The sequence below is a fragment of the Cyprinus carpio genome, chromosome B15 (genome assembly GCF_018340385.1).
Source record: "Cyprinus carpio isolate SPL01 chromosome B15, ASM1834038v1, whole genome shotgun sequence".
Lineage (NCBI taxonomy): Eukaryota > Metazoa > Chordata > Actinopteri > Cypriniformes > Cyprinidae > Cyprinus > Cyprinus carpio.
In genome coordinates, this window is record NC_056611.1 from 17,904,133 (window position 1) to 17,929,119 (window position 24,987).

The 24,987-nt window shown below is 37.2% G+C and overlaps 1 protein-coding gene across 2 annotated transcripts in view; it reads right to left on the minus strand.

The window, feature by feature from the left end:
• The window catches only part of LOC109098343 (serine/threonine-protein kinase TAO1-like), a 28,254-nt gene extending 5,628 nt beyond the window's left edge, over positions 1–22,626 (minus strand). The window contains exons 1-20 of one of the 2 annotated variants that reach the window (XM_042739592.1): positions 22,168–22,626; positions 12,511–12,688; positions 9,106–9,350; positions 8,938–9,009; positions 8,138–8,239; positions 7,969–8,014; positions 7,710–7,806; positions 5,534–5,647; positions 5,192–5,283; positions 5,015–5,108; positions 4,845–4,926; positions 3,967–4,134; positions 3,577–3,783; positions 2,539–2,670; positions 2,159–2,395; positions 1,910–2,038; positions 1,621–1,824; positions 1,259–1,498; positions 296–508; positions 32–214 (exon numbers count right to left, since the gene is read on the minus strand). In XM_042739592.1, the coding sequence (XP_042595526.1) occupies positions 32–214; positions 296–508; positions 1,259–1,498; positions 1,621–1,824; positions 1,910–2,038; positions 2,159–2,395; positions 2,539–2,670; positions 3,577–3,783; positions 3,967–4,134; positions 4,845–4,926; positions 5,015–5,108; positions 5,192–5,283; positions 5,534–5,647; positions 7,710–7,806; positions 7,969–8,014; positions 8,138–8,239; positions 8,938–9,009; positions 9,106–9,237 (2,544 nt within the window). In that variant the 5' untranslated portion in view covers positions 9,238–9,350; positions 12,511–12,688; positions 22,168–22,626. The remainder of the gene's footprint in view (positions 1–31; positions 215–295; positions 509–1,258; positions 1,499–1,620; positions 1,825–1,909; positions 2,039–2,158; positions 2,396–2,538; positions 2,671–3,576; positions 3,784–3,966; positions 4,135–4,844; positions 4,927–5,014; positions 5,109–5,191; positions 5,284–5,533; positions 5,648–7,709; positions 7,807–7,968; positions 8,015–8,137; positions 8,240–8,937; positions 9,010–9,105; positions 9,351–12,510; positions 12,689–22,167) is intronic. The other variant, XM_042739591.1, reaches the window with a different exon arrangement.
• Between the last annotated feature and the right edge of the window lie 2,361 nt (positions 22,627–24,987).

Sequence of the window (24,987 nt, forward strand, 5' to 3'; positions counted from 1 at the left end):
GCGATTGTGTGTTTAAATGACTCTGTAGGACCTTAGTCTCCAGTAGGGCTCTCCGGAGGGACACTCTCTGCTCCAGCTCCTTCCTCTCTCGCTCCTGCTGAGCGTCCGTCTGCATCTTGATCTTACTCTGATATGCATTCAACAACTCCAACTCCTGCTGCAGCTGCATCCGCAGCACCTGACACTCTGCCTCCTGTGCCTCGTCTAGACGCAACTGAGAGAGATTATCTATATTAGTTGATCAGGGATTGATGGTGAAACAGTTTTAGCATATTGTTCTCAGTCTGGTACTCACAGCCTGTGTGGAGAGCATGTTGTTGATGGTGTGGTCATACTGTTCGGCAAGGGTTGCTAGTTTCCTGGTTTGCTCTTCCTTCAGTCTCTTCAGCATGGTCTTGTGTTCAGGTTTTGGTATGCTCTCCAGCAGCTGGTTTCGCAGGGCTTTGTACTGCCGGGTCTGGGTCTTACATGCATCCTGGAACTGTTTCTTGATCTGAAGCTCTTTGGACTGTCAGAGACAATATAAACACCAGTAAACTAAACAAGTTAGGAAAAATGAAGTAGTTGGGAAAAATGAAGTAATTAGGGATGTGCAAAACTACATATGTTCAAACTCAATTAGTTGGTCATTCAAAAAAATGTTGGGCTGGTTTCAGATTGACCTGACGTTTTCCTTAAGGAGCATTCAAATGGGACACGTTTGTGTGTTAAAAAACTTGGAATGAGTGCAAAATAATTAAACTGAATGCAGCGATACTCAATCAACTAGCTATTGCTGGAAAAATAGTTGACTTGTCTTAAGTACAAATAATAATTTAGAAAAAAAATAGTCTAGCTCACTAATTAGTCGTTTGGTGAATAGCTAGCTAATCAGTCATAAATACACAAATAATAATAAAAGAAATTCTAAAACTAGTCAACCTCACTAATGAACTAGTCAATTGTTGGACAACTAGTTCGTTGACTAATCATAAATACAAACAATAAATGGGGAAAACAATTCTAAACTAGTTGACCTCATTGATTAGTTTACCACTGTGACCCATCCCTATAAGAATTCAGCTGGGATACATTTTTTCATGCCCTAACTAATCCTAAACCTTATTTTAATTTGAAATAGTAATTTGGCTAACACTGTAATTGAACAACAATTTGGTTGCCAGCCCATTTCTTCAACCACCAAGCTATAGCACCCACTAAGACTCTTTTCAAGGAATTGCAACCTACAATCTTGTCTGGAAAACTCGAGTGACATTACCTTGAGGCTCTTGGGCTGCTGTCGGACCTCCATGACGTGTTTACGTCTGAGCTCCCTCTCCCTGCGCTTGTTGTACTCCAGCTGGTTGGTGAGCTCTGTCTGGTGCTGCAGGCGGATCTGCTCTGCACGCATCTTCTGGATGTTACTCAGGTGTCTGAACTCCAGCTCCTGCATAGACTCGTGGTGTCGGAGCAGCATGGCATGCTCTAGATCCTTCTGCGTCTGACGCTTATTTAGCTCCTGAGAACAGACAAATGTCAGACTAATTAATGTCACTTATTTCTGGCTCAGTTTAAAGCCAAAAATGGAAACTAAATTTGGAATTTTGAGTTTGTGTACATGCAAGCTCTCCGTCTACTAACCTCTCTCATTAGATCTTGCTCCACGTTGTGACGTCCAATGAGAATTCGCCGTTTGAACCTGCGGCACTCAAGCTCCAAATACTGCCTCTGCCGGCGAAGTAGGTTGGCCTCCTCCTCTGCCTGGAAGTGCTGGAAGTTCTCCTTCTGCTTGGACAGCCACTCCTGCTTCTCCTTCTTTGGTGTGGACTGGTTCTCATTCAGCTCCTGCAATGAAAAAGGGCAATAAATGGGAATGTGCAATGGAATATAATGAGGATAACAGTGAAGCTGTCCAGATTGGCTTCCTGACCTCTTTGAGCTGTTCCTTGCGCAGTTTGTACTCGCGTTTCTGAGACTCCAGGAAGCTGTTGAGCTCCTTCTTCTGCTGGCTCTGAATGTGCTGCAGGAATTTCTTTTCATTGTTGGCAAAAGTCTTGGCCTGGAAAGCAGAATGATGCATCATAAACAGACGATTCTGACTTTTTAACATCTTTTTGACTTTACACATTAACATTTAATGATGTTTATGTTTTGGTTTTGTATAATAATGTTACAGTACATCTTTCTCCATGGTGCATTGGTGCTTCTTGATGAGTTTGTCCATCTCGGCAGCAAAGCTGTTCCTCTGGTTCTCCAGTTCTTTGTCTAGCTTGAGTCTGTGCTCGTCCATCTCGCCCTTCAGCTTGTTCTCGAGGGCCAGAAGGTATTTCTGGTGCTGCCTGCGCATTCGTTTGTAGCCAGACATCTGCTCACGCACCTCAGAGTCCTGCTCGTGTTCTTGAATCTGACGCGTCACCTAGGACACACAAAGACAAGATCTGTCAAGAAACCAGTTTTATCCCTCAAGTGTTGTAGAAAACAGTGAACTGTTAAACTTGAAGTGATCAGAGAGCAAACAGACTCCCTGACTCTGTTCTTGGATGGTAATCTGGCTCTCACCAGGGAGGCTGTGCGAATGGTGGCAAAGTGCTCTCGATTCCGGTACTGACGCCTTGGTGTCTGTGCTGGGGGAGACTGAGGCTCTGTGGGCTGTTTCTGAGCCTCGGTTTCTTCTTGGTAGCTCTCTTCCTCCCAGACAAATTAAGCATATTAGCATAATTTAAGTACACATAATAGACACATGAAGCATAATAAAGGGTTAGTTCACCCCATATGCTTCATACACATTATTATTATTTATTAAGTCCTACTATTTAAATGCTTTCTGTTCTCATGTCAGATATGTATGCATGTACCAAGAGCACCTTAAAAACCATAACAAATTCCTTATGTGTCTGTGAACACTTGGCGAATAAAGCTAATTCTGATTCTGAATTATGGAAGACATAACTCCGGGAGAAGAATTGTTAAATAAATTACATTATTTTTGTTTTCTTTGCATACAAAAAGTGTTCCTGTAGCTTCGCAAAACTGAAGCTGGGAACGACATGAGGGTGAGTAATTAATGATAGAATTTTCATCTTTGGGTGAACTAACCCTTTAATACCATAAAAACAGAACAAGCATGCATGATATGCTCAGTGTGCTTTGGATTTCAAAGACAGTCCATGAGCAGTTACAAAGATCTCACCTCTTAAAAGTACAGCTAGATGTGCTTTTTAATATTTCAAGCACATTAGTACTCAACTTTGTATACTTTAACTTTGCCTTAACTATCAATTTGTAGTGTCTTGTAGCCTTTGACTAAACTGCAAAAGATCTGGTCCATGATTAAGGCTGTTCATTCCAGCCAGGAAGAAACTGTCTGATTGACATGTAAAGCAACCAACCACAGTTTGCTTCATTTTTGCATGAGATTTAGTGGTGGGTAAATCTGCAATACATGCTTATAACATCACAATTATAGGCCAGTGTGAAAAAGTACTTAAATAATGATGTGAAAGGATTATATACCCTCTGCATATAATACAAAGCAAGTCAACTTTTAGAGAATAAATGTTATGTAAATATGTAAATACTTTGTGGACGTGCACAAACCGGTTTGACATGAATCATGGAACTGTTGGGAATGATGGTTTGATCTTTCTCCATCAGGTCCACCTCGCTCTTGTTATCGTCTGTGGCCTCAGGCAGGCTGTTAACCGAGCTGCTCTGTGAGCTTGCACTGATGGACATGCTAGGGATGGACTGGTTACTGCCCACACTGTTCACTGTGCCTGTGCGGCCAACACTGTGCTCCACCTCCTACAACACATTAAATGAATGGAAACATCCTTTCAGTAGAAATATCCTGTATGTGTTGAGGACATGCGTTTCTATATACAAGGACAAAACACAACTTCCTCCCTTGGCAGGAAGTCTGTAAAACACATTTGGCAGGGTACCAAGGGTCGAAGGAGGTCGAGATATGCTATAACAATAACTGACCTCCTCATCGTCTGGGACCTCCGCCGCAGGGCCATTGTGAGCCTCCTGAAAGAGGATCTTTTTCATTTTGCGGTACTGCAGGTTGTCCAGCTCTCTCACAGCATCTTTGGTGCGCTGGATCAGATCAATAAGCACCGAATCCGGCCGCTCACGCCGGACAAACGCATGCTGCACACAGAAAGAGGAGGTTATGATGATCAAGATCAGATGCTTCAAAAGACACTGAGTGAGAATTTTTACTTTAAAATATTATCAGCTTCAACTGAACAAGTAGATTCACATATTACAGAGCTCAACTGCCATTAAAAGTATGGGTTAAGTAACGTTACATTTAAAAAAAAAATAAAGAAATTAACTATTTTATTCTAAAACAATTTTTAGAATTAAACTGACCAAAAGTGACAGTAACTGTTCTGATTGTCCGTTTGAACTTTCTATTTGTCAAAGAATCCTAAAACTTGCATCATGGTTTCCACAAAAATATTAAGCAGCAGCAACACCCCATCCCCAAGAAAAAAAAAAAAAAAGTTGCACATAAAAACATAAAATTTCTTTGTTGTTTTATTATTGTTATATTAATATATGCTTTATCTTATTTTATATTAATCCAAACTACTACCTCAGACAGATCAACAAATAAACTTTTTGTTGTTAGGCTTTGCATTACAAACTCCCTTGTGTCACAGATGCGAGAAAACATGAGAAAGCCAGAGCTTTCAGAATAATAGCTAAAGGCATCAAAGTGTGGTGAAGATAGAAAAGATCACATTAAAATAAATGAATTCTTACAGTGTCCCTAAGCATTGCAGAAGAATCTTCAAAAGAGAACTCACTGAACTCCATCCTTCTGTTTGAACAGTGAGCTTTCTTTAACTTACTTTCAGCAGTTCTTCAGAGTTGGATCTATCGTGGGGCAACTTCTGTAAGCAGGAGTCCACAAAGTTTCTGAAGTAGTCCGTCCTGGGAAAAGAAAGAGCGAGAGGATTTCAAACAATACAGCTTTGAGTTGAGAAAGGTTAATGAACATGAGGGAAAAGTCATCACTCACCATTCACTGGACTGTAGGGTTGGACTCTCATTCTGCGCGATGTGGTATAAGGCACTCATTGCATTCATGTTGAAGAGTGGTGGTTTTCTTTCAGCTGAAGGACAAGAAGACTATCAGAAAAACAGATTGGGTACCTGAGCAAAAAATGAAATCTTTATGAATCCTATTTCATCTCACCTAATTCAATACAGGTTATTCCTAGAGACCAGATGTCAACCTTCCCATCATACTGACCCTCATCCATGGCCAGGATCACCTCTGGGGCCATCCTGAGATAGAGGAAACAGCAAATGTTTAAAGAAAAACAGAAGATTCCAGTGTTTTGTAATACAACCATAAACTATCTATAATACATTTTAGTAGTTTGAAGGCCATAACAGAATCTGACCTTTTAAGGCCTTTAGAATCTGATTACCTGATTAACTGCGTACTTGACTATGAATAATTAATTTATATAGTCTGATAAAGCCTTTGAAGTTTATAACCATTGGAAGTCTTGAAAATAAATGGGCAACTCACCAATAAGGAGTCCCCACAAATGAATTAGCAGGAGAGGCAATTGAAGCAGAACCGAAATCTGCCAGCTTCACCTGTCCAGGCTCTGTGAGCAGGATGTTCCCAGCCTTGATATCCCTGTCAAACAGCCAGGAAAGGGTAAACTTACAAAACTGAACCACACACTGCCCTGCTTTATGTAGCTAATAATGTCAACATTCACAGGTTTGAGACATTATGTATAGCTACTAGGGCAGTGCGATTAATCAAAATCAAATAGAAATCAGGATTTGAGACATCATGATTTTGCTAATTGCAAAGCCTGCGATGTGGACGCAATATTACTCTGTTCCAGAGCATATGCATGACTAACAGCCTTGAGTGGCAGCCTTACTAACCAACAGAGTGAGCGCACCTCCGTTCTCCCCAATCAGCTCTGCTCTAACCAACTGCGTAAACACCCACCATTAAAAAACAAAAAAAACAAAAACAAAAAAAAAACGGAAAGTGGGAGAGAGTGTGCGTGTGTGTGTGTGTGATTATGGCATCTACATGGTCAGATCGATAGGAAATTAATACTTAAGAAAAACGTATGTAATATATGAGATTACTTCGGCTTCGAAATGACAGACACCAAACAAAAAAGGTAATGTTAATATACAAGAGCTGTGTCACAACACATATCAAGAGCTCCATTATCGGTTCTGCTTTCAGTACTGGAGAATAAAAGATATATTCTTAAATGTTTTTATTAGTACCTGAACATTATATTGCACATTTTATCGCCCCAACAGATTCTAATTTGAAGTTTATAATGCATGTTCGCTATTCCCAATTCAGAAGACCGCACACACAGCATGTGTCTCTGAATGCTTCTCATACTCGCTCCTCTCTGCCGCACACACGCAGTCTGTCTCGTAATGCTCGGTTATACTCGTGCGCAGCTCCACACCGCACGTGTCCACGAGCGCATCTGGCAATATGGACGAGGCTTGACGCACGCACGCAACATGTGTCAACTCGTGACTGGCTCCGCGTTTAAAACGAATGTAAATTCAGTCTAACTGCTTTGCTAATTTCACTTGGATGAAATGAAACATTCAGCACATTTTCTTAAAATCCCAAATACTTAAAAAAATTAATAACCTATGTAATACTTTAATAATTGACTAAAGTAATACAGTTCTTTATTTAAACAAAATAAACTAATCTTTCCTGTGAAATTCAATAATTAAGTAAAGTCTGTAAAAGTAGTAATAAAATTATAATATTCCGTGCTAAAAAACAACAACAGAACCCCTCCCAAAACAATAGAAAATTTAATGGATTTAAGGGTTATAATGGGAATTATATTGGCTTTAATGTAAACTACAATGTTGTCTACTGGTATTTGATAGATTCTATTGGTGGGATGTAATCTGGCAGATGGGAAACAATAGAACAACTGTAATTCCTATTGGAATAATGCCCAAACACACTACAAAAAGGAATTTTGTAATTGTTTTTATGGAAACCATAAGAATTTCTGTTTTCTATTTTTTTTTCAGCAGGGTAACGATACCCATAAGTTACTGTGATGCACACTATTAACAATATTAAGCTGAAGCTTGATTTTGCAAAATTAAGATCGCAATATCTGTCAAAAAAAAAAAAAAAAAAAAAAAAAATTGCAATTAGATATTTTCCCCGAATCGCACAGCCCTAATAGCTGCAGACTTAAATACTGACATAAGGCATATTAACCTGCAAATACTTGTCATTTCAGTGATCAATTGATTGAACCGGTATTATCCTTTTGCAAATTAACAGTGTTGTGAATAGATAATAGCCATTTATGAGTGAATTTGAAGTTTTCTTCATTAAATATAATGTAATATACATATATTTTTTTTTAATCAGGTCTGGTACTAAGAAACTCTTAAGCCCAAAGTATATTTCACTTTTTACTTTGTACGTGCAGGTCGCACATGCGCACTGTATTTGCTTTGCAGTAATCAGTTGTTCCACAAGGTGGCAACACTGTCCCAGGCAGCTGTTTCACAGTAGAAAACAAAACTAAAGAGACAGAACAACAAAATAGCGCACAACATCAAATAGAGTATACTTTGATACTTTGATTATACGCATACTCTAGCGTATGCATATAAAAACGAAGTATACTTTGGGCTTAACTAACTCAAACGCTAACATGAGAACTCACCTGTGAATCATGTTGTGGGAGTGAAGATACGCCAACCCCTGCAAAGCACCATGAGTAATCGCTGCTATTTCCATCTCTTGTAAAGGTTTTTTGTGTACTGTGGGTAAAAAAAAAATTGGTTTGTAGAGGTCTCTCTGAAGATAAACAAATACTTCTATAAATAAAAGCTCTTTTGTTTGTAACTTAATGCCGAATATGGAGTCCACGTCTCTTTGTGGGAATCGACACATTAAGCAAGCATCAAAACATCCAAGCTTACCCTCGAGGAGATCTGAGGCAGACCCCAGACAGTACTCCATAACCAGCTAGAGAGACAGAGACACATATCATCAAGTAGTCTATGCATATAGAAAACAAATATATCAGACTGTTTATATATAAAACAAGATAAGTGATCTGTTAGCTGCTGGCTGGGTTGGGTTTCTTACCCATGCTGTGTGCTCTCGCAGGTAGCATCCTTTATACTCTATGCTGTTTGGGTGCTTTAGCCTCTGAAGGAATTTCACCTCCTTTATTATATCCTGCCATTTCTGAAAAAAAAAGATAAGAACAGAAAGCAAACAATTATACAAAGATCCAATGGATATGAAATGAATAATTATGCAATGCACTTTCGGATAAACAGTCAATAGAGCCTTTTCTTTCATTCCTGTCTATAAGAATGGTTCTTTTATATTGCATATGCATTTGTATGAGTTTGCTTTTCAGACACAAAATTTATGGGAGGAGTGTGCAAGGTGATTTACTAAGGTTTGCAGTAGACAATTTGCTGGTATTTTTGCCATTATTTAACACCCAAATAAGTATGTCTTATGTCTCAACCCATTTTGCGCCCATGTTGTTAGTAGATTATTTGCACCTGATTGTTATCGGCTTTGCTTGTTTGTGAGGTTATGTTAATTTGTGCTGCTCTTGGTAGATTGCATTGGTCATTATGGAAATGTGCTGGCTGTCTCTGTGTTCTATAATTTGTGCAATGTCAGTAGATTACCCACAGAATTTTACACTCCAATCAGTGCTTTAATGAGATCAAATTATGACAGATTTATTAAACCTTTAACACATTTATTGGTGAACAGAAAAATACACTATGCACCAGAGCTCTGATTAAATAATGAATCATAGAATACATGCATAGGTTACAGTCTGGCCGGAGACACAATCCTGTGTAATCTCTCTTAACTTAAAAAAAAAAGAACAACATGAGAAAATTAGTGTTTATTTTCACCTCATTAGACTGTTTTCCACTATATGACATTTTCTTGATTGCCACCACCTCCGAGGTCCGCACGTCCCGTGCCTTTAAAAAAATACATAAATTCATTAATTTAGTAGAAGAATGATTATGACTTCAGTGTTTAAAAGCCATTTTGTTGGGAGATGCAAAAGTACTCACAAAGTATACAGCGCCAAAGCTGCCATGACCGATCTCTCTCAGGTCTGAGAAGAGGTTTTCAGGGTCTTCTTTAAAAAAGAGATCTGCGATCTCGGGGTCCTTCAGACTCCCAGCGCGAGCAGCGTTGGGCATGCTGGGAGGGGGCGGGGCTTGGGCCCCAGCCACCAGTCACTATCTGGGTCTGCGACACGACAGCTCCCACTGATGGCTCATCTGCAAGACAGTGGCCTCATATGGACCAAAACCTGACAGAGAGAGAGAGAGAGAGAAGCATTGCATTAAAAAAAATTGGGATTACATCAGAAAATATTTTGTGAAAATTCTGTTACTTCCTTTTTTTTTTTAAGTAGATTTTGATTACCAAGTTTTCTTTCAATGGGGACTCAAGACATTTTGACTCCATTGTACAGTATATGTATACATCAACACTCCTGTGCCATGATTTAACAACAAGGAGGAATCATAAAAGTTGAGAAACTTCATGCTCAAACTGCTTTTTGCAGCAAAATAACAAAATGCAGTAAAAATATGAATGGTATTATAATGTTATACTAGGGCTGCATGATTAATTGTATTTTAATCTCGATAACGATATCCACCTTTCTCGATTAATTAAAAATAATCGTCACGATATTGGTCGCTCGTTATTTATCCTAAAATGTGATTTTAATTTGGCATTTGCGTTATCTTGCATCGCTAACAAGTCTTAACTAGCGTTCATGTTTGTGGTTGCCAGATATGAAGATCTTTAAGCCCCAAAACAGAGCTTTTCTCCTTTAAGGATACACTTTCTGCCTGGCGTTTTATTTAATTTGTGCAATCTGGCAACCCTGTGCGCGCTCACTGATGGCGGAACAAGCGCTGGTGACGATATGAAAACATACATTTGCTGGAGTTTAGCGATCTCTCCACAGCGGTATTCTGCTTACATGAAAGTGTCATACAGCCAATGTGTGGCTTCACAAGCCATTTGTACTGTTTGTGTTACCAAATGTGCCATGATCAAACTTTCACCGAGTTTCAATAATGGATCTATTGTGTTTGAGGAATAAATGCCCTTTTCCTACCTGTGGAAATACAATGGGGAAATGTACATAAATTGGAATAGTTGGAATTTATATTAAGAGTTTCTAAAGTTTTTACCAGTTTTCGTGTTGAAAATGGCATAGCAATGTTAGTTTTCAGTGTGTGTTAAAGATCTTTGAGCAAATTTACTCTGCGATCTGAGTGGCTTTTTCTCATTTGTGAACAAACTGTCACTTAGAAAATCTAATGTGAACACAGATTACAAAACACTAACCAATTATCATAGTTGGTTAAATGAAGTCAGTGTATAGTCAGTGGAGGTTGGTTAAAGGACACATGAAATTTTATTGCATTTCCCTTCTGAAAAAAAAAGAAAAAAAAAAAACGACTAAAACCAGCCTAAGCTGGTCATCCAGCCTGGTCTTTGCTGGTCAGCAGGCTGGTTTTAGAGGGGTTTTGGCCACTTCTTTAGCTGGTCAGGCTGGGAGAACAGCTAAAACCAGCTACTTCCAGCTTAAACCAGCTAAGTTTAGGCTGGTTTTAGCAGTTTTTTCCCCCCGCAGAATAGAATAGTCGTTATTAATAATCGTGATTATAATTTTAATCAAAATAATCATGATTATCAGTTTAACCATTATCGTGCAGCCCTATGTTATACTAAAACTAAAATTCAAATAATGGGAAAAACCCTTAAGATAACATGTAGAAAGAAAAAAATGGCACACAGCACACAGAATAAGATAAGTGGACTTTGAACGATTAATTAATTGCCGCTTTGAACGATTATGTAATTGTGGCATCCATAATTGTCAATAATAAATTAGATATTTGATTAATTGTGCAGCCCTAGTTTGTGTATTACAGCAGATGTGGTCAGTGAGTTCCTCTTGTGAGCCTCAGAGAAAGGGAGAGAGGACGTGTGCAAGTGACAACCAGGAGCTGCAGTCATAACATCAATGGCTCACCCATTCTTACAAACACAGAGAGAGTCAAACTCCAGAATGCCTCCACAGCCCTCTGCTTCCTCATCCAGCCTGCTGCTCTATTTAAAATCATTCTGTTCACTGAATATGTCAAGCCATCCCCAACACAGCTGACCAAGTCATTCATGTTCACTTTCAGTGTCTTGTCTCAATGGATCAATTCAAAAAACTGATTAAAGGTTCTGAGTCACAATTCTGATTCACAAGTCTCACAAGACATTTTTACATATATTATCATACAATATCATATCACATATATATATACAGTGGTGACCAAAAGTATTAGAACACTAGTATTTTCACCAGCTAAAAAATGGTTTTAAGTCAGTTATTCTATCTTTCTCTGTAGTGTGTCAGTAGGAAATATCAGTTTACATTTCCAAACATCCGGTCTGTCTGGAATGACATGAAGAAACAGAACAAACTGAGACCGACTAAATCTAGAAGAACTGTGGAGACGGCTTTAAGATGCTTAAAAGCCGATGATGATGAGATCAGATCTCTGTGTGGAGCACTGGCTGTTGTCAGACTCCTCATGCAAACAAAAATCTCACTGGATTATTACAATTAATGGCAAAATGAATGTTTGGAAATGTAAACTGATATTGCCTACTGATACACTACAGCAAAAGTGTCTGTGAGTAACTGACTTGAAACTTTTTTTAGCTGGTGAAACTACTAGTGTTCTAATAATTTTGGCCACCACTGTATATATAAAGCTTTTTAAAAAAAAGAAATTAATACTTTTATTCAACAAGGATGCATTTATTTGCATTAATCAAAACTGGCAGAAAAGATATTTATAACGTTAAGAAATGTGTCTATTTTAAATAGGCTAAATTCTGTTCTTTTGAACTTTCTATTGGTCAAAGAATCCTGAAAAAGTGTCATGCTTTCCACAAAAATATTAAGCAGCACAGCTTTCAACAGTTATTATAAGAAAATATTTCTTGACAACAAATCAGCATATTAGACTGATTTTTGAAGGATCATCATCATTTTGTATAAAAGCCTCATGTAAATCGCAATTTAAAAATGGAAATAAACATGTCTGTTAGAGATGATTTTAATGTATTTAAAACGAGGCAAAAATATCCAGCTTCATTTGATGCAGGTGGGCTGGTTTATTGGCGAGAGGCCGTTGTTAATAAGCGGAGTGTCAGAGCAATCAAGCACACTCTGGCCAAAACTCAGGAGAGGGATTGCTTCCAGCATCCGCTCCCATCTGAAGCCCAGCAACAACTAGCACATCAGTTTCCATGGCAACAGCATCTCTGAGCCAATGGCCAAGAGGCTGCACACTATCCTCTCAGAACACCCTCTCGAACGATGTTTATCTGCTTACGTGCATGACTGACTAACTGACAGAGTGATATAATGAGAGACATCATGACACCTGGTCCACAGCTGTACGCGTCTGAACTGAATCATTCCAGATAGACACGCCTTGTAATCCTTCTGTTGAGAATTTCTTCAGCTCCGCTGCATCGCAGTTACAAACGTCCGTCACTATTCCAAATCCAAACCCTGGGAGTTTGCATACCTATGTCACCTTGTCCATGGTTAGCCAGACACTGGAGTGACACACAGGACATAGTGAACAGCTAAAATCTACACTTAAAAGTGAATACGACATCATCATGAAACACAATTATTATATACAGTAAGCTGGTTTTAGACAAGGAGTGGTTGGCTCATACGTACGATTGGGTTAGGATGCACAAAATGGACATCACATATTAATATGTCAGTACTTAAAGGGATAGGCCACCCAAAAATGAAATCTGTCATCATTTCCTTTTCCTCAAGTTAAATCTTCTGGAAAACACACACAAAAAACACACACGCACACAAAAACATTTTAAACCATATGTGTCCATACAATGGAAGTCGATGGAGTCCAAAATGAAAGTCAAGCCATTTTTATTTATAGCTCACTACTACACTATTCAGATTGTTTCAAATCAACTTCACAGTAACAGAATCAATAATGCAAACATCTTTAATCATGAGACAAATCCAAATTTTGCTTTAAAGCAGCTCTAAAAAAATCTAATTATTCAGCTCAAATCAGTTTGGTTCAATAACTGTGTAAAGATCATTAGCTACGAAACGAGTTCAATTCAGCTATAAGAGGATTTCTGAAGGTAAATACAAGACTTTTAAGACCCTTTTAAGACCAAGTAGAGAACATTTATGGAATAAATTGAATGGAACACAAAACGTCAATGTTCTCTAAATGTACACTTCTTGTTTTCACAATGTTTCAAACTTTGAAATTACATCTTCAACAGAATTCGATTTAACATATTTTTGTTCGTTTTAAACATGAAAATAAGAGTTCATAGGTTCATTTTGCATCTTAAATAGATATCTTGTATCTTGATTTAAGGATTTTTAGATATTTGAATTGAGAAAAAAAATACTGAAGAAAGTAACAATGTATGCAATACTTAAATCACATAACGTTATGAATTTTTTCCCTCCGATTTAATATCTTTTAAGGCCTTTTAAGAAACCCTGTTTTAGCAGCTCTACAGAAGACAAGTGTCGTTATTCAGCTCAAGTCACTTTAAAGGGGTGGTGACTGGTTTTGTTCTAGGCTTGATTGTGTTAATTTCTACAGGTTAATCATGTCTACCAGTATATTGCTCACCCTTAGTGTGGATGTTGCAAAATTAATCAATTATGTAACAAATTCATTTCCACTGTAAAGTAGCTCAACAGAAGACAATAATTGAGATTAAGTCAGTTTTGATCTCATTTGATAGTGTTAGTGCAGTCAGATCAATAGTGTATTTTAAACCCCACTGAGACGTTAGCTTTAAGACAATAAAAAAAAAATTTTTTTTTTCTTTTTAAGTATCTTCTTTTGTGAAGGAAAAATTATAAAAGTTTGGAACAACATGATAAATTTTATTGACTGGGTAAACTATTCCTGTTAAGTTAGTTATGATGATATCACCAAATCTAACTTTAACAAATTAATTAATTACCAAAGTTGTCATAGTTATACAAGTGGCCTTCATTTCCACTGTGTGCTTTATTAGTAAACACCATCAAACTATAGGCACATAGGAATGACCTCATTCTAAAATAGTGCTTTGTTTGTTGCTGGAGCTGGTTGGGTTTGGGCCGCTGCTCCCCCCTCAGTGCTGCTCAGATGATCGGCTGCACAGACACAATGCTGAGAGCTCAGGGCTGATGTCTCAGTCACAAGACCGGCCCAAGCGCCAGCCTCCCACCACACCAGCTGCCTCACACTCTCTGTGCCCACACACACACATCAACCCACTCGAATCACACCATCCCATTCACCTTTACACACGCATGAGCAGCACTCTAGATGCAGAGCTGACAGACACTCGAACTATATCTGAAAACGCTTACAGTAGGCCAGATCATGCACTATTTAGGGTTTTGAAGGTTGTTTGAACTTGAATGTATATTGGTTTATATTTTGACAACAACTAACCATAGACACTTATTAGGGATGCTCTGATCGATCGGCACAAGATCGGTATCGGCCAATAATCATATTTTATGACTCGACCGGTACTAGGGCAGAATGATTAATCGAATGTGATTGTCATGCACATTTTGTTAGTAAAGCCGGTTCTGTAATCAGCAGTAACTTATCATCACATGCTTTCAGATGGAGCAGCATTTACTACACAGAGCCGTAGTTCACTGACAAATTACGCAAAACTTACACAAAACTGGCTTCTTACACAGAATAAGGCACACGCCATATTACATAGTATTCTAAGCATTGATAACGGTATTGCATTATAAATATACTTTATTTTAAATCGTATGTTTACTAGTCACGCTAAATCAATAAAAGCAGTTTAATCTTCTGTTTATTTCTTCTGTTGGTTTCTTCAGTGAGGCGTATTTGGAGTTTCAGCGTGAGAGTGCCTCCTGGCCTTTGGATGGAGATTTACTGCTGATCACAGAACCGTGCTTCACTGAAAGATACGCATGAGAATCGCAGCTTTTGTCGAATCGTGATTTTGATTCAATTTCGATTTATTGTGCAGCCTTTATCAGTACTCACTAAACCTGGCCGATCTCAAAAACTGATCGCAATGTGATGATGTCGTCAATGTGTGGGGACGTGAATGATTTGGCGCCACAGACTCATCGCCGGTGTGGAATCAGGGCTTAAATTTTGGCACGGGATTCTACTGATTCCTGCATTTTTCCTGTTCTCTTGATTTTTACAATTTTAAACATTCCAGTGCTCGATTAAGTATTTGTGCACTCAGACCTCTCTGAGCTCACACCCAAAGCGCAAGCAACCCAGAAAAAACCCATCTGAGTGCACGACTTCAGAATGTGCTGTGCCTTATTGCGCATAAACACCAAAATACATAAATTATGTCAAAATGCCCGCTTTGATGAGTATTCACATAAACAATCAATTTTCTACTAAACATTGTTGGTATAAAGGCTGTTAAGTGAATGTAAACAGTTGAGAAGCAAAGCTTATGTGTAACAGTTAGATCCGTGCATGAGGTCTTAAAGAGACAGCAACCTAAATAAACTTGCTGCTGTCTGTCATTAATGTTTACTTATGCATTGAACATATGTTATTTTAAAGTTAAACAGATTATTCAGTTTCTGTGGTATTTCTGTACCTGAATATTACTGTTATAGGCCTACCTACCTGAAAAACTTAAAGGTGCTGCATGTAGGATTGACACTGAGTGGTTGAACTAGGTATTGCAGTCTAAATTCAAAATACTGGAGAGGGTTTTTTTTCACCCGGCCCCTCCTCCTCAGACTTGACGCACACGCAGGTTGCCAGATTGACGACACCAACAGGAACGAGCGCACTTGACGATGAATGAAATGAAATATGCTGTAGCATTGTTATTCAGATATACAAGCATGTTAACTTAGCATGTTTCTTAAATATCTGCAAACATATGGTATTTTTATGCTTTAGTAGAGTCAAAAACTTACATACAGCACCTTTAAAGCACAGTTAATTTTAGTTGTACCTTGTTATTGTTTTTGTTTGTGCCATTGCTTGTCATTTATCAATTCTTATTTCATTACTGACTGTTTACTTGTCTTTTTGAGTTAAAATATATTCAATTCAGAGTTTGAAATCAAAGTTCTTTTTAAGTATCTTCTACACAATATAAATATGAATCAACAACATTATAAATAGTAAAACACAAATACAATGGGTGACGAAGCATAGGTTTTTATGATTGTAGTTTAAAAATATGTCTAAAAAATACCCTAACTGAAAAAAGGTTAATGGTGATCAGAGAGTTTACATATCAGTTATATAAAGCTTGAAGCATCAGAATCAGGATTGGTATTGGCCGATTACCATGATAAGAAATCGGTACTCTGTATTGGCTGCAAAAATCCTGATCGGAGCATCCCTAGCACTTATGTATTGTTTAAAGTGTAGTAGTATTGTAAACAGGCTCTCCAAAAGGCATGAAGGTACATGCGATGATCACTTTAAGGAAGTAATTAAAATGTTTATAATCATGTGAGCCTGGGTGGCAAGTCCTTGGATTAATTTTGAAAACTGAGATTCTTTATTTGAGATGATAGCTTTGATTTGAAATGGCTTCACACACACACACACATATATATATATATATACATATATATATATGTATATATATATATATATATATATATACATATATATACATATATATACATATATATACATATATATATATATATATATATATATATACATATATATATATATATATATATATTTATTTGTGTATGTATTTGTGACCCTTGAACTTTGCGACCTTTTGCCACATTTCCGGCTTCAAACATAAAGATATGAAACTGAAATTTTTTGTGAAGAATCAACAACAAGTGGGACACAATCTGGATATTTAAAACTTTTTTAACAAATAAAAAACTGAAAAATTGGGCATGCAAAATTATTTAGCCCCTTTACTTTCAGTGCAGCAAACTCTCTCCAGAAGTTCAGTGAGGATCTCTGAATGATCCAATGTTGACCTAAATGACTAATGATGATAAATAGAATCCATCTGTGTGTAATCAAGTCTCCTCCGTATAAATGCACCTGCACTGTGATAGTCTCAGAGGTCCGTTTAAAGTGCAGAGAGCGTCATGAAGAACAAGGAACACACCAGGCAGGTCCGAGATACTGTTGTGGAGAAGTTTAAAGCCGGATTTGGATACAAAAAGATTTCCCAAGCTTTAAACATCCCAAGGAGCACTGTGTAAGCGATAATATTGAAATGGAAGGAGTATCAAACCACTGCAAATCTACCAAGACCTGGCCGTCCCTCTAAACTTTCAGCTCATACAAGGAGAAGACTGATCAGAGATGCAGCCTAGAGGCCCATGATCACTCTGGATGAACTGCAGAGATCTACAGCTGAGGTGGGAGACTCTGTCCATAGGACAACAATCAGTCATATACTGCACAAATCTGGCCTTTATGGAAGAGTGGCAAGAAGAAAGCCATTTCTTAAAGATATCCATAAAAAGTGTTGTTTAAAGTTTGCCACAAGCCACCTGGGAGACACACCAAACATGTGGAAGAAGGTGCTCTGGTCAGATGAAACCAAAATCGAACTTTTTGGCAACAATGCAAAACGTTATGTTTGCCGTAAAAGCAACACAGCTCATCACCCTGAACACACCATCCCCACTGTCAAACATGGTGGTGGCAGCATCATGGTTTGGGCCTGCTTTTCTTCAGCAGGGACAGGGAAGATGGTTAAAATTGATGGGAAGATGGATGGAGCCAAATACAGGACCATTCTGGAAGAAAACCTGATGGAGTCTGCAAAAGACCTGAGACTGGGACGGAGATTTGTCTTCCAACAAGACAATGATCCAAAACATAAAGCAAAATCTACAATGGACTGGTTCACAAATAAACATATCCAGGTGTTAGAATGGCCAAGTCAAAGTCCAGACCTGAATCCATTCGAGAATCTGTGGAAAGAACTGAAAACTGCTGTTCACAAATGCTCTCCATCCAACCTCACTGAGCTCGAGCTGTTTTGCAAGGAGGAATGGGCAAAAATTTCAGTCTCTCGATGTGCAAAACTGATAGAGACATACCCCAAGCGACTTACAGCTGTAATCGCAGCAAAAGGTGGCGCTAAAAAGTATTAACTTAAGGGGGCTGAATAATTTTGCACGCCCAATTTTTCAGTTTTTTTATTTGTTAAAAAAGTTTGAAATATCCAATAAATTTCGTTCCACTTCATGATTGTGTCCCACTTGTTGTTGATTCTTCACAAAAAAATTACAGTTTTATATCTTTATGTTTAAAGCCTGAAATGTGGCAAAAGGTCGCAAAGTTCAAGGGGGCCGAATACTTTTGCAAGGCACTGTATATACATTAAAAAAATATTGAAATTCAAAATGGAATGAAAAAGCATTAATTCAAAATAATATTTATACATAAATATTTATACAACCATTCAAATGTTTGCAATTAAATTATTACAATTTGAAATATTTTAAAATATAATTTATTCCTGTGATGGCAAAGCTGAATTTTCAGCATCATTACTCCAGTCTTCAGTGTCATTCTAATACGCTCATGAAACATTTATTATTACACTGAAAAAAATGATTCATTGAATTTACTACACTGAAATTTTTTATTTTTTTTAAATAGATTTATTTTAGCTATATTTAAATAAACTAATTTAGTTGATTAACTTTTAGAAAAATTTGTTTATTTAAATGTAGCTAAAATAAATTGATTGCAACCACTTACCATAAAAAAATTAAGTAAATTCAATTAATCATTTTTTTCAGAGTATTTTCAACGTTGAAAACAGTTGTGCCACTTAATATTTTTTAGAAACTGTGATGCATTTTTCAGGATACTTTGATGAATAGAATTTATTTGAAACAGAAATATTATAAAAGTCTTTATAATACTGTCATGTTTAATCAATTTAATGCATTATGCTGAATAAAAGTTTTTTTTAATTTTTTTATAAATCTTACTGACCCAAATCACTTGAATGTTAGTGTACATATTCATTTTTATATATAAACGTTCTTTTAAGTGAATGCTTGTTCATTCCATTTTTAGTTCTAGTACTTTAAATTAACATTCAAATGACTGTTTCGCATCTAATTTTCCACCTCAATTCAAATTCACTTACATGGAATTTAAAAAAGTAGGGATGTGAAGCAATCATGCTAACTGCCAGATGCTTAGCATGTGACAGACTGTAAGGGCAGAACAAGATGACACCCCATCATGCCATTCAACAGACACACAGTAGGAATGTGGCAGGACAGGACAACACAACAGCAGGGCAGGAACTGCCTACATGATGTTGCTTGCTTTCTTTCACGCAGTGTTTCTTTATTTCCTGTTCACTCAGCTCATGTGCTAATGCCACTTCAAATCTCCTACAGACCATTTCAGTGCTAATCAGCTCTTTAAGTCAACATCAACATTCTTAACCTCTTCAACTCATTTCCTTCAGACTTTATCTCATTTTCCAATGAACTGACAAGTTTAAACAAAACTACCAGAGTCAAAGCAAAGCTTAGCCACACAAATGGAGAAATGCTGAGTTGCTATTCAGGAATGTGCGAGAAGCTGAAAAACAGAACTGTAACTGCCACCGCAAATACAAGGAAATAGTTCTATCTGTCCAAAAACCCAGCTTGTTTATGTATATTATCAAATCAATATCATTTCAGTGATGTTTTCACACTGTAGGTATTCTTATTACTGTCCTACACCAAATAACTCTGACCACAAACACTGTCCAGTCACGACTGGCCTGAAAGAATTTGTCAGGATATCAAACAACTTACCCCTCTCCTTAAACAAGCATCACAACATCCTTTAAATTCAGATTAGGAGGAATGTCTAGCAGGGAGATCCCTTCATTTGGCAGACAAACAGCAGCATAGTTCTGACCCAGTCCTTCTCCATGGGCAGAGCTTTAGGGATGCTGTCCCGTGCCAGCACTGCACCGCTTTGTATTTTTAAACACTGAGTGTGACCTTGCGAGTTATTAGGCCCTGCGTCCTAGCTGCACCTGCGGAGATCATTTCATTTGGAAATTTTACCATGGGCATTATTTAAGAGACCATAGCTGCTAAATACCTGATATTATTGTTTTTTTTTTTTTTTAATTTTGGAAAAGCCCTCGATGCCTCTTTAGAATCCCTGTAAAAAGTGTGTTTAAAATTAGGCTATTGTTTCTTCTATAACAATAAGAAAAACAAAACAAAACGTGTCTTTATGATATACTTCCACGGAACAGATAACAATGTTGAACACAAGACAAAAAAATACATCTGAATTGGTGCAAGTACTTTTATCTTTTTTTTGTGGTGCTCTTAGTGAAAGTATTGGCAGCACAAGTACAAACCTACACTACTGTGCCAACAATACTACTACTAATTATTATTATTATCATACACAAACAAATATAAATAAATGCATGCAAACTTTACGAATAACAACTTATTTATATAATACGAAAACCTATTTATTAGATTGTAATATCTGATTGAAATATTTCATTATAATAAACACAAATATATTCCTTTGTGAGAAATATGAAATATATTAAAATATATGTTTTTAATTTTTTAGCGATGTGTCAGTAAAAATATTGTCAGTGCAAGTACAAGTCTAAACTACTGGGACAGCAATATTAATAAAGCAAAATAAATAAAGAAAATAAAGAAAATATTATGACAATTTCAGTTATATTAATACAAAACACTATTTATTATATTATAATATCTGATCATAATATTTCATAACTATAATAGCTAAAAAAAAAAATATTAAAAATATATATATGCCCTTAAATAAGAATCATACTTAATTGCTCTGGAGGACAAAAATTCAAAGCTGGTAAGTGCAAGACTGTAGATCTCACTGTGCAAGAACAGCTACACGTTTGGGATATTTGAATCAATTATTATCCTGCAAGAGTGAGGGATGCATGGAAAGGGTCAAAACTGATAGACCAAACTTGTGTTAGTCACTTGATGACATCAATGATAATCAGAGGTCTGATATCAGATGGATGTGGGAGTGGAGACCCCGAGGGCTCAGTGTAACGGATGCTGCTGCGGACAGAAGCCCAGATTTAAGAGGCAGCAATGAGGTCAGAGAAAGACAATCACAGTGGAGAAAGCAGGCAGTGTCTCTCAACAACAGAGGCACTATTCAGCCTCTCGTTCACATACCACCAGTTTGCATGTTTATGAGCAATGCAAAGCCATAAACAAATGCAGCAGAGCTTCACTGCATTACAATCAGAGCAGCCATTTCCACTGTGGCAGCATACGAGCATCAATACACAGGTAGGACAGCAGGAAATACTATACAAGACCAGCAGAAGCAATGAAGCAATAAAGCAATCATAACATCCAAGAGATATTTATGAATCATTAGATCTATACAATAAAGACAGCATCCCACTGACAAAATGTAAACAGTAGGTCCATCCATCATGATCACTTGGTCTGTGCATCTCAACTGTATGAATACATCTAGCTAAACTGCTGTTTACACAGATACTTAGGCCTGGATGGTCAACTGCACTTTACAGGAACAGCATGTTCTTAAGTATTGCAGATATGTACATATATATATATATATATATAATATATATATATATATATATATATATATATATATATATATATATATGTACATACACACACATATATATATATGGCATAAATAATCATAATAGACAACATACACAAGGTGACATCCATATTACACACTGAGCTAAAATCCCAGCAGACACATGAGCATTTCTATATGATGAATATGAAGATGATCTGTTAACAGTTTCCTCACCTGCAGCCAAACTTCAACCCTCAAACACATGACTTGGGTGGAAACTAATAAACTTACATTAACACGGTTGCGTTTTTAATGTTAATTCACTGGAATGGGTTACAATAAACAGAAAAACGTTTAAATAAGTCTTTCTAGCTGTGTCTAAAAGCAAGAAATGTTTATTTTGACATGAACCTAAGTTAGCAGAAGAGCTAACAGCTCACTTACCCTCCCAACAGGCCAAGATGAGCAGCCAACCCGAGAAAACTCCTCCGACCACAACAACAACAAACCCAGTGGACTGAAACACGTCTACCGACCCCAAATCTGTCACGACAAACTTATCGATCGCTGTCAAGCATGAGTGTCCGCTGGAGAAACTCCTCCAGCCCGGTGCTGGTTGAGGTGTCCCAGCAGCTCTTCACTCTCCCGGGCTACTGCTGCTGCTAAAGATGGCGTCCGAGACAGATCCACTCCCTGACGGCTTAAAAACAGAGATAAACACGGTCCGTTTACACTCCGACGGCCAGACCACACCTCAGATTCGGTCCGAAATGCTCAAGACTGTTGTTTTTTACACCAGTGTGTTTGGGCTGTGGGGTGATGATCATGTTGTGGTGGTGGTGGCTGTGATTTCTCTCTCTGCCCTCCTCTAGTGATGTCCGATTCGCCGTGGAATCGTTCTTTTGAACTGAATCGTTTTAATAACTCGCTGGAGCCGATTGCTAAAAAGGCGCTCGAGAATCCAGGGTGTGAATTGTTATACTGAAGTTTCATTTTTTATTTATTCCCTAAACGCAACCAAAAAACACAAGGTTTTGGGGGATTTTAATAGTACATAGGCAGTACGTTTTAATAGTGTTTTCAAGCAACTTTAAAGTAGTTACACAAATGAACAGAAGTCGCTTATTTTTAAAACAAACATACTTTATGTAAGCATGTAATAAATAAAAAAACATAGTTATAGACAGTGGTATTTTACTACAATGTACCACAAAATCGTAATTTCTGGAGCGCTTTGGAGTGGCGACTCAAACGACTATATGAATCGGATTTTTTGAACCGGTTCATGAAGCGAACCGATTCGCTAAAAAGAATCGGACCAATTCTGCCCTCCTCGCGTCCTGGTTCCTGGAACGACAGTTCCGCCCTCCAAATGTGGGAAACTCCCACCGGCCCCTAGAGACAGAGCATTAAACCCCCTATAATAAACAGCTATACACATAAATATGTCCTTTGTCAATATTTAAGACTTTGTTTGCTGGGGCTGCCAAAATCTATAAGGAAAGCCAAAGCTCTGTAATGGATTTAGATTATTATTTTTATTTTTTATTTTTTAGTATTAAGATATCCCACCCTAATCCGTTGTAATTTTAATTGCAGCAGTTCTGTAGAGGTAAACACAGATCAAATCAGAGGAAAATGTAATGAAACGTGATTCCTTGTAAAGAAGTGGCTGCAGTGCAGCAATGCAATTTCAGCATTATGATTACATTTGTTGGAATTTCTTGAGTAATACATTTTTAAAAGTGTATCACATGAAGCTATCAGTTTACACATATGGGAGTATCTTGGAAATGTTTTGGAGATTTACCAATTATGATGATCATGATACTCCCATATGCTAAACTAAAAAATGCCTTACAAATCATATGAGGTTGCTGCTGTCTCCTGAAAAATTCCCTAAATGATCCTGATGATTTTTTGCTGTGTCTGAAGTATGAAGTTTGAAAACCCACCAGCACTCACACAGATGGACTTGAAGATAACTAGGACAAGCAGAGCAGAAGTCATAAAAATCAAATGAACAGGATTACAGCTCGCCTCTGTTGTAAGCATATAGTAATCCCTGCCTTACACATTTCACCACACTTTAAACCTAAAAATGTAAAGAGCTGTAGGTTTTCTGGGTTTTGCTTAATATTGGTTATCATCATTGTTATGGATCACTAAGAGGTTAAAGCTGATCCCTGGGCAAAATTATTACAGTGATGTCAACAAGCCTGCAGGCAACCAATTGGTAAACAGAACAGAGAGAACTAGCTCTGGGTTGGTTCTGAAGCAGCCGTGTCTCCCAGCCAATGAGAACGCAGGATGCTGTCACTGTATCCAGGCGAACAGAGGGTTTTGAGACTTATGGAGTCTGTTTTATGAATGGGATTTAAAGAGCCATGCTTCATCCTGTTGATGTCATTAGAGAGACATGGTGGTGTGCTATAGTGATTTAACAAAAAACAACAAAGAAATTCTCTAGAGACTAAATGACCCATTTGACTTAATAAGGCTATACACTTCAAATGAACTCTTGGTCTTTATCAAATGTTTAGAGATGGTCTTAAAATGTTTTTTGTTTTTTTTTGAGAATGATTTATGATTTCCTCTATATGGATAATCTATTTCTAAAATAGGCGATGACCATATGTTGATGACACAATTATTTGTTTTCTTGTTTCATGGGGTTTTACGATGATATAAAATAATACAACCCACAAGTATGATTCAGAAACCATGCTGAAATTAAATTGCTCAAGAAAAAATAAGAAAAATCCATCTCACAGTCTTTATTTATTTTTTTATTTTTTTATTTAGATTTACAGGGTTTTCAGATTTATATTTCTAGGTTAATGAAATGAGAAAAAAGAGAAAATGATCAGCATATAATACTAGATTCAAACCCACATGTGCATAAAATTGGGCACTACCCACTGCACCACAGCTCTGACAGCTTGCAGATATATTTAATGCTGTAAATAATGTGTGTGCATCTATGTTTGTACCTTAAGAAACAAAAAATTCAAACATATCCAAAGTATTTTTAAGATTTATTATTAATAAAAAAAAGTACACATTAAAGTCAGAATGAGAAATACTACCATAATGATGCATACTAACAATTGTCATTAAATACCTTACAAATTCGTAACAATATAAATAATATATTAACAAATAAAAACATTTATATTTTTACCTCACATTATTGCATTTTTATTAAAAATAACTTCTCCTTTAAACTAAATTTTGCGAGTAAAAATGTTAACTGACAGTTTT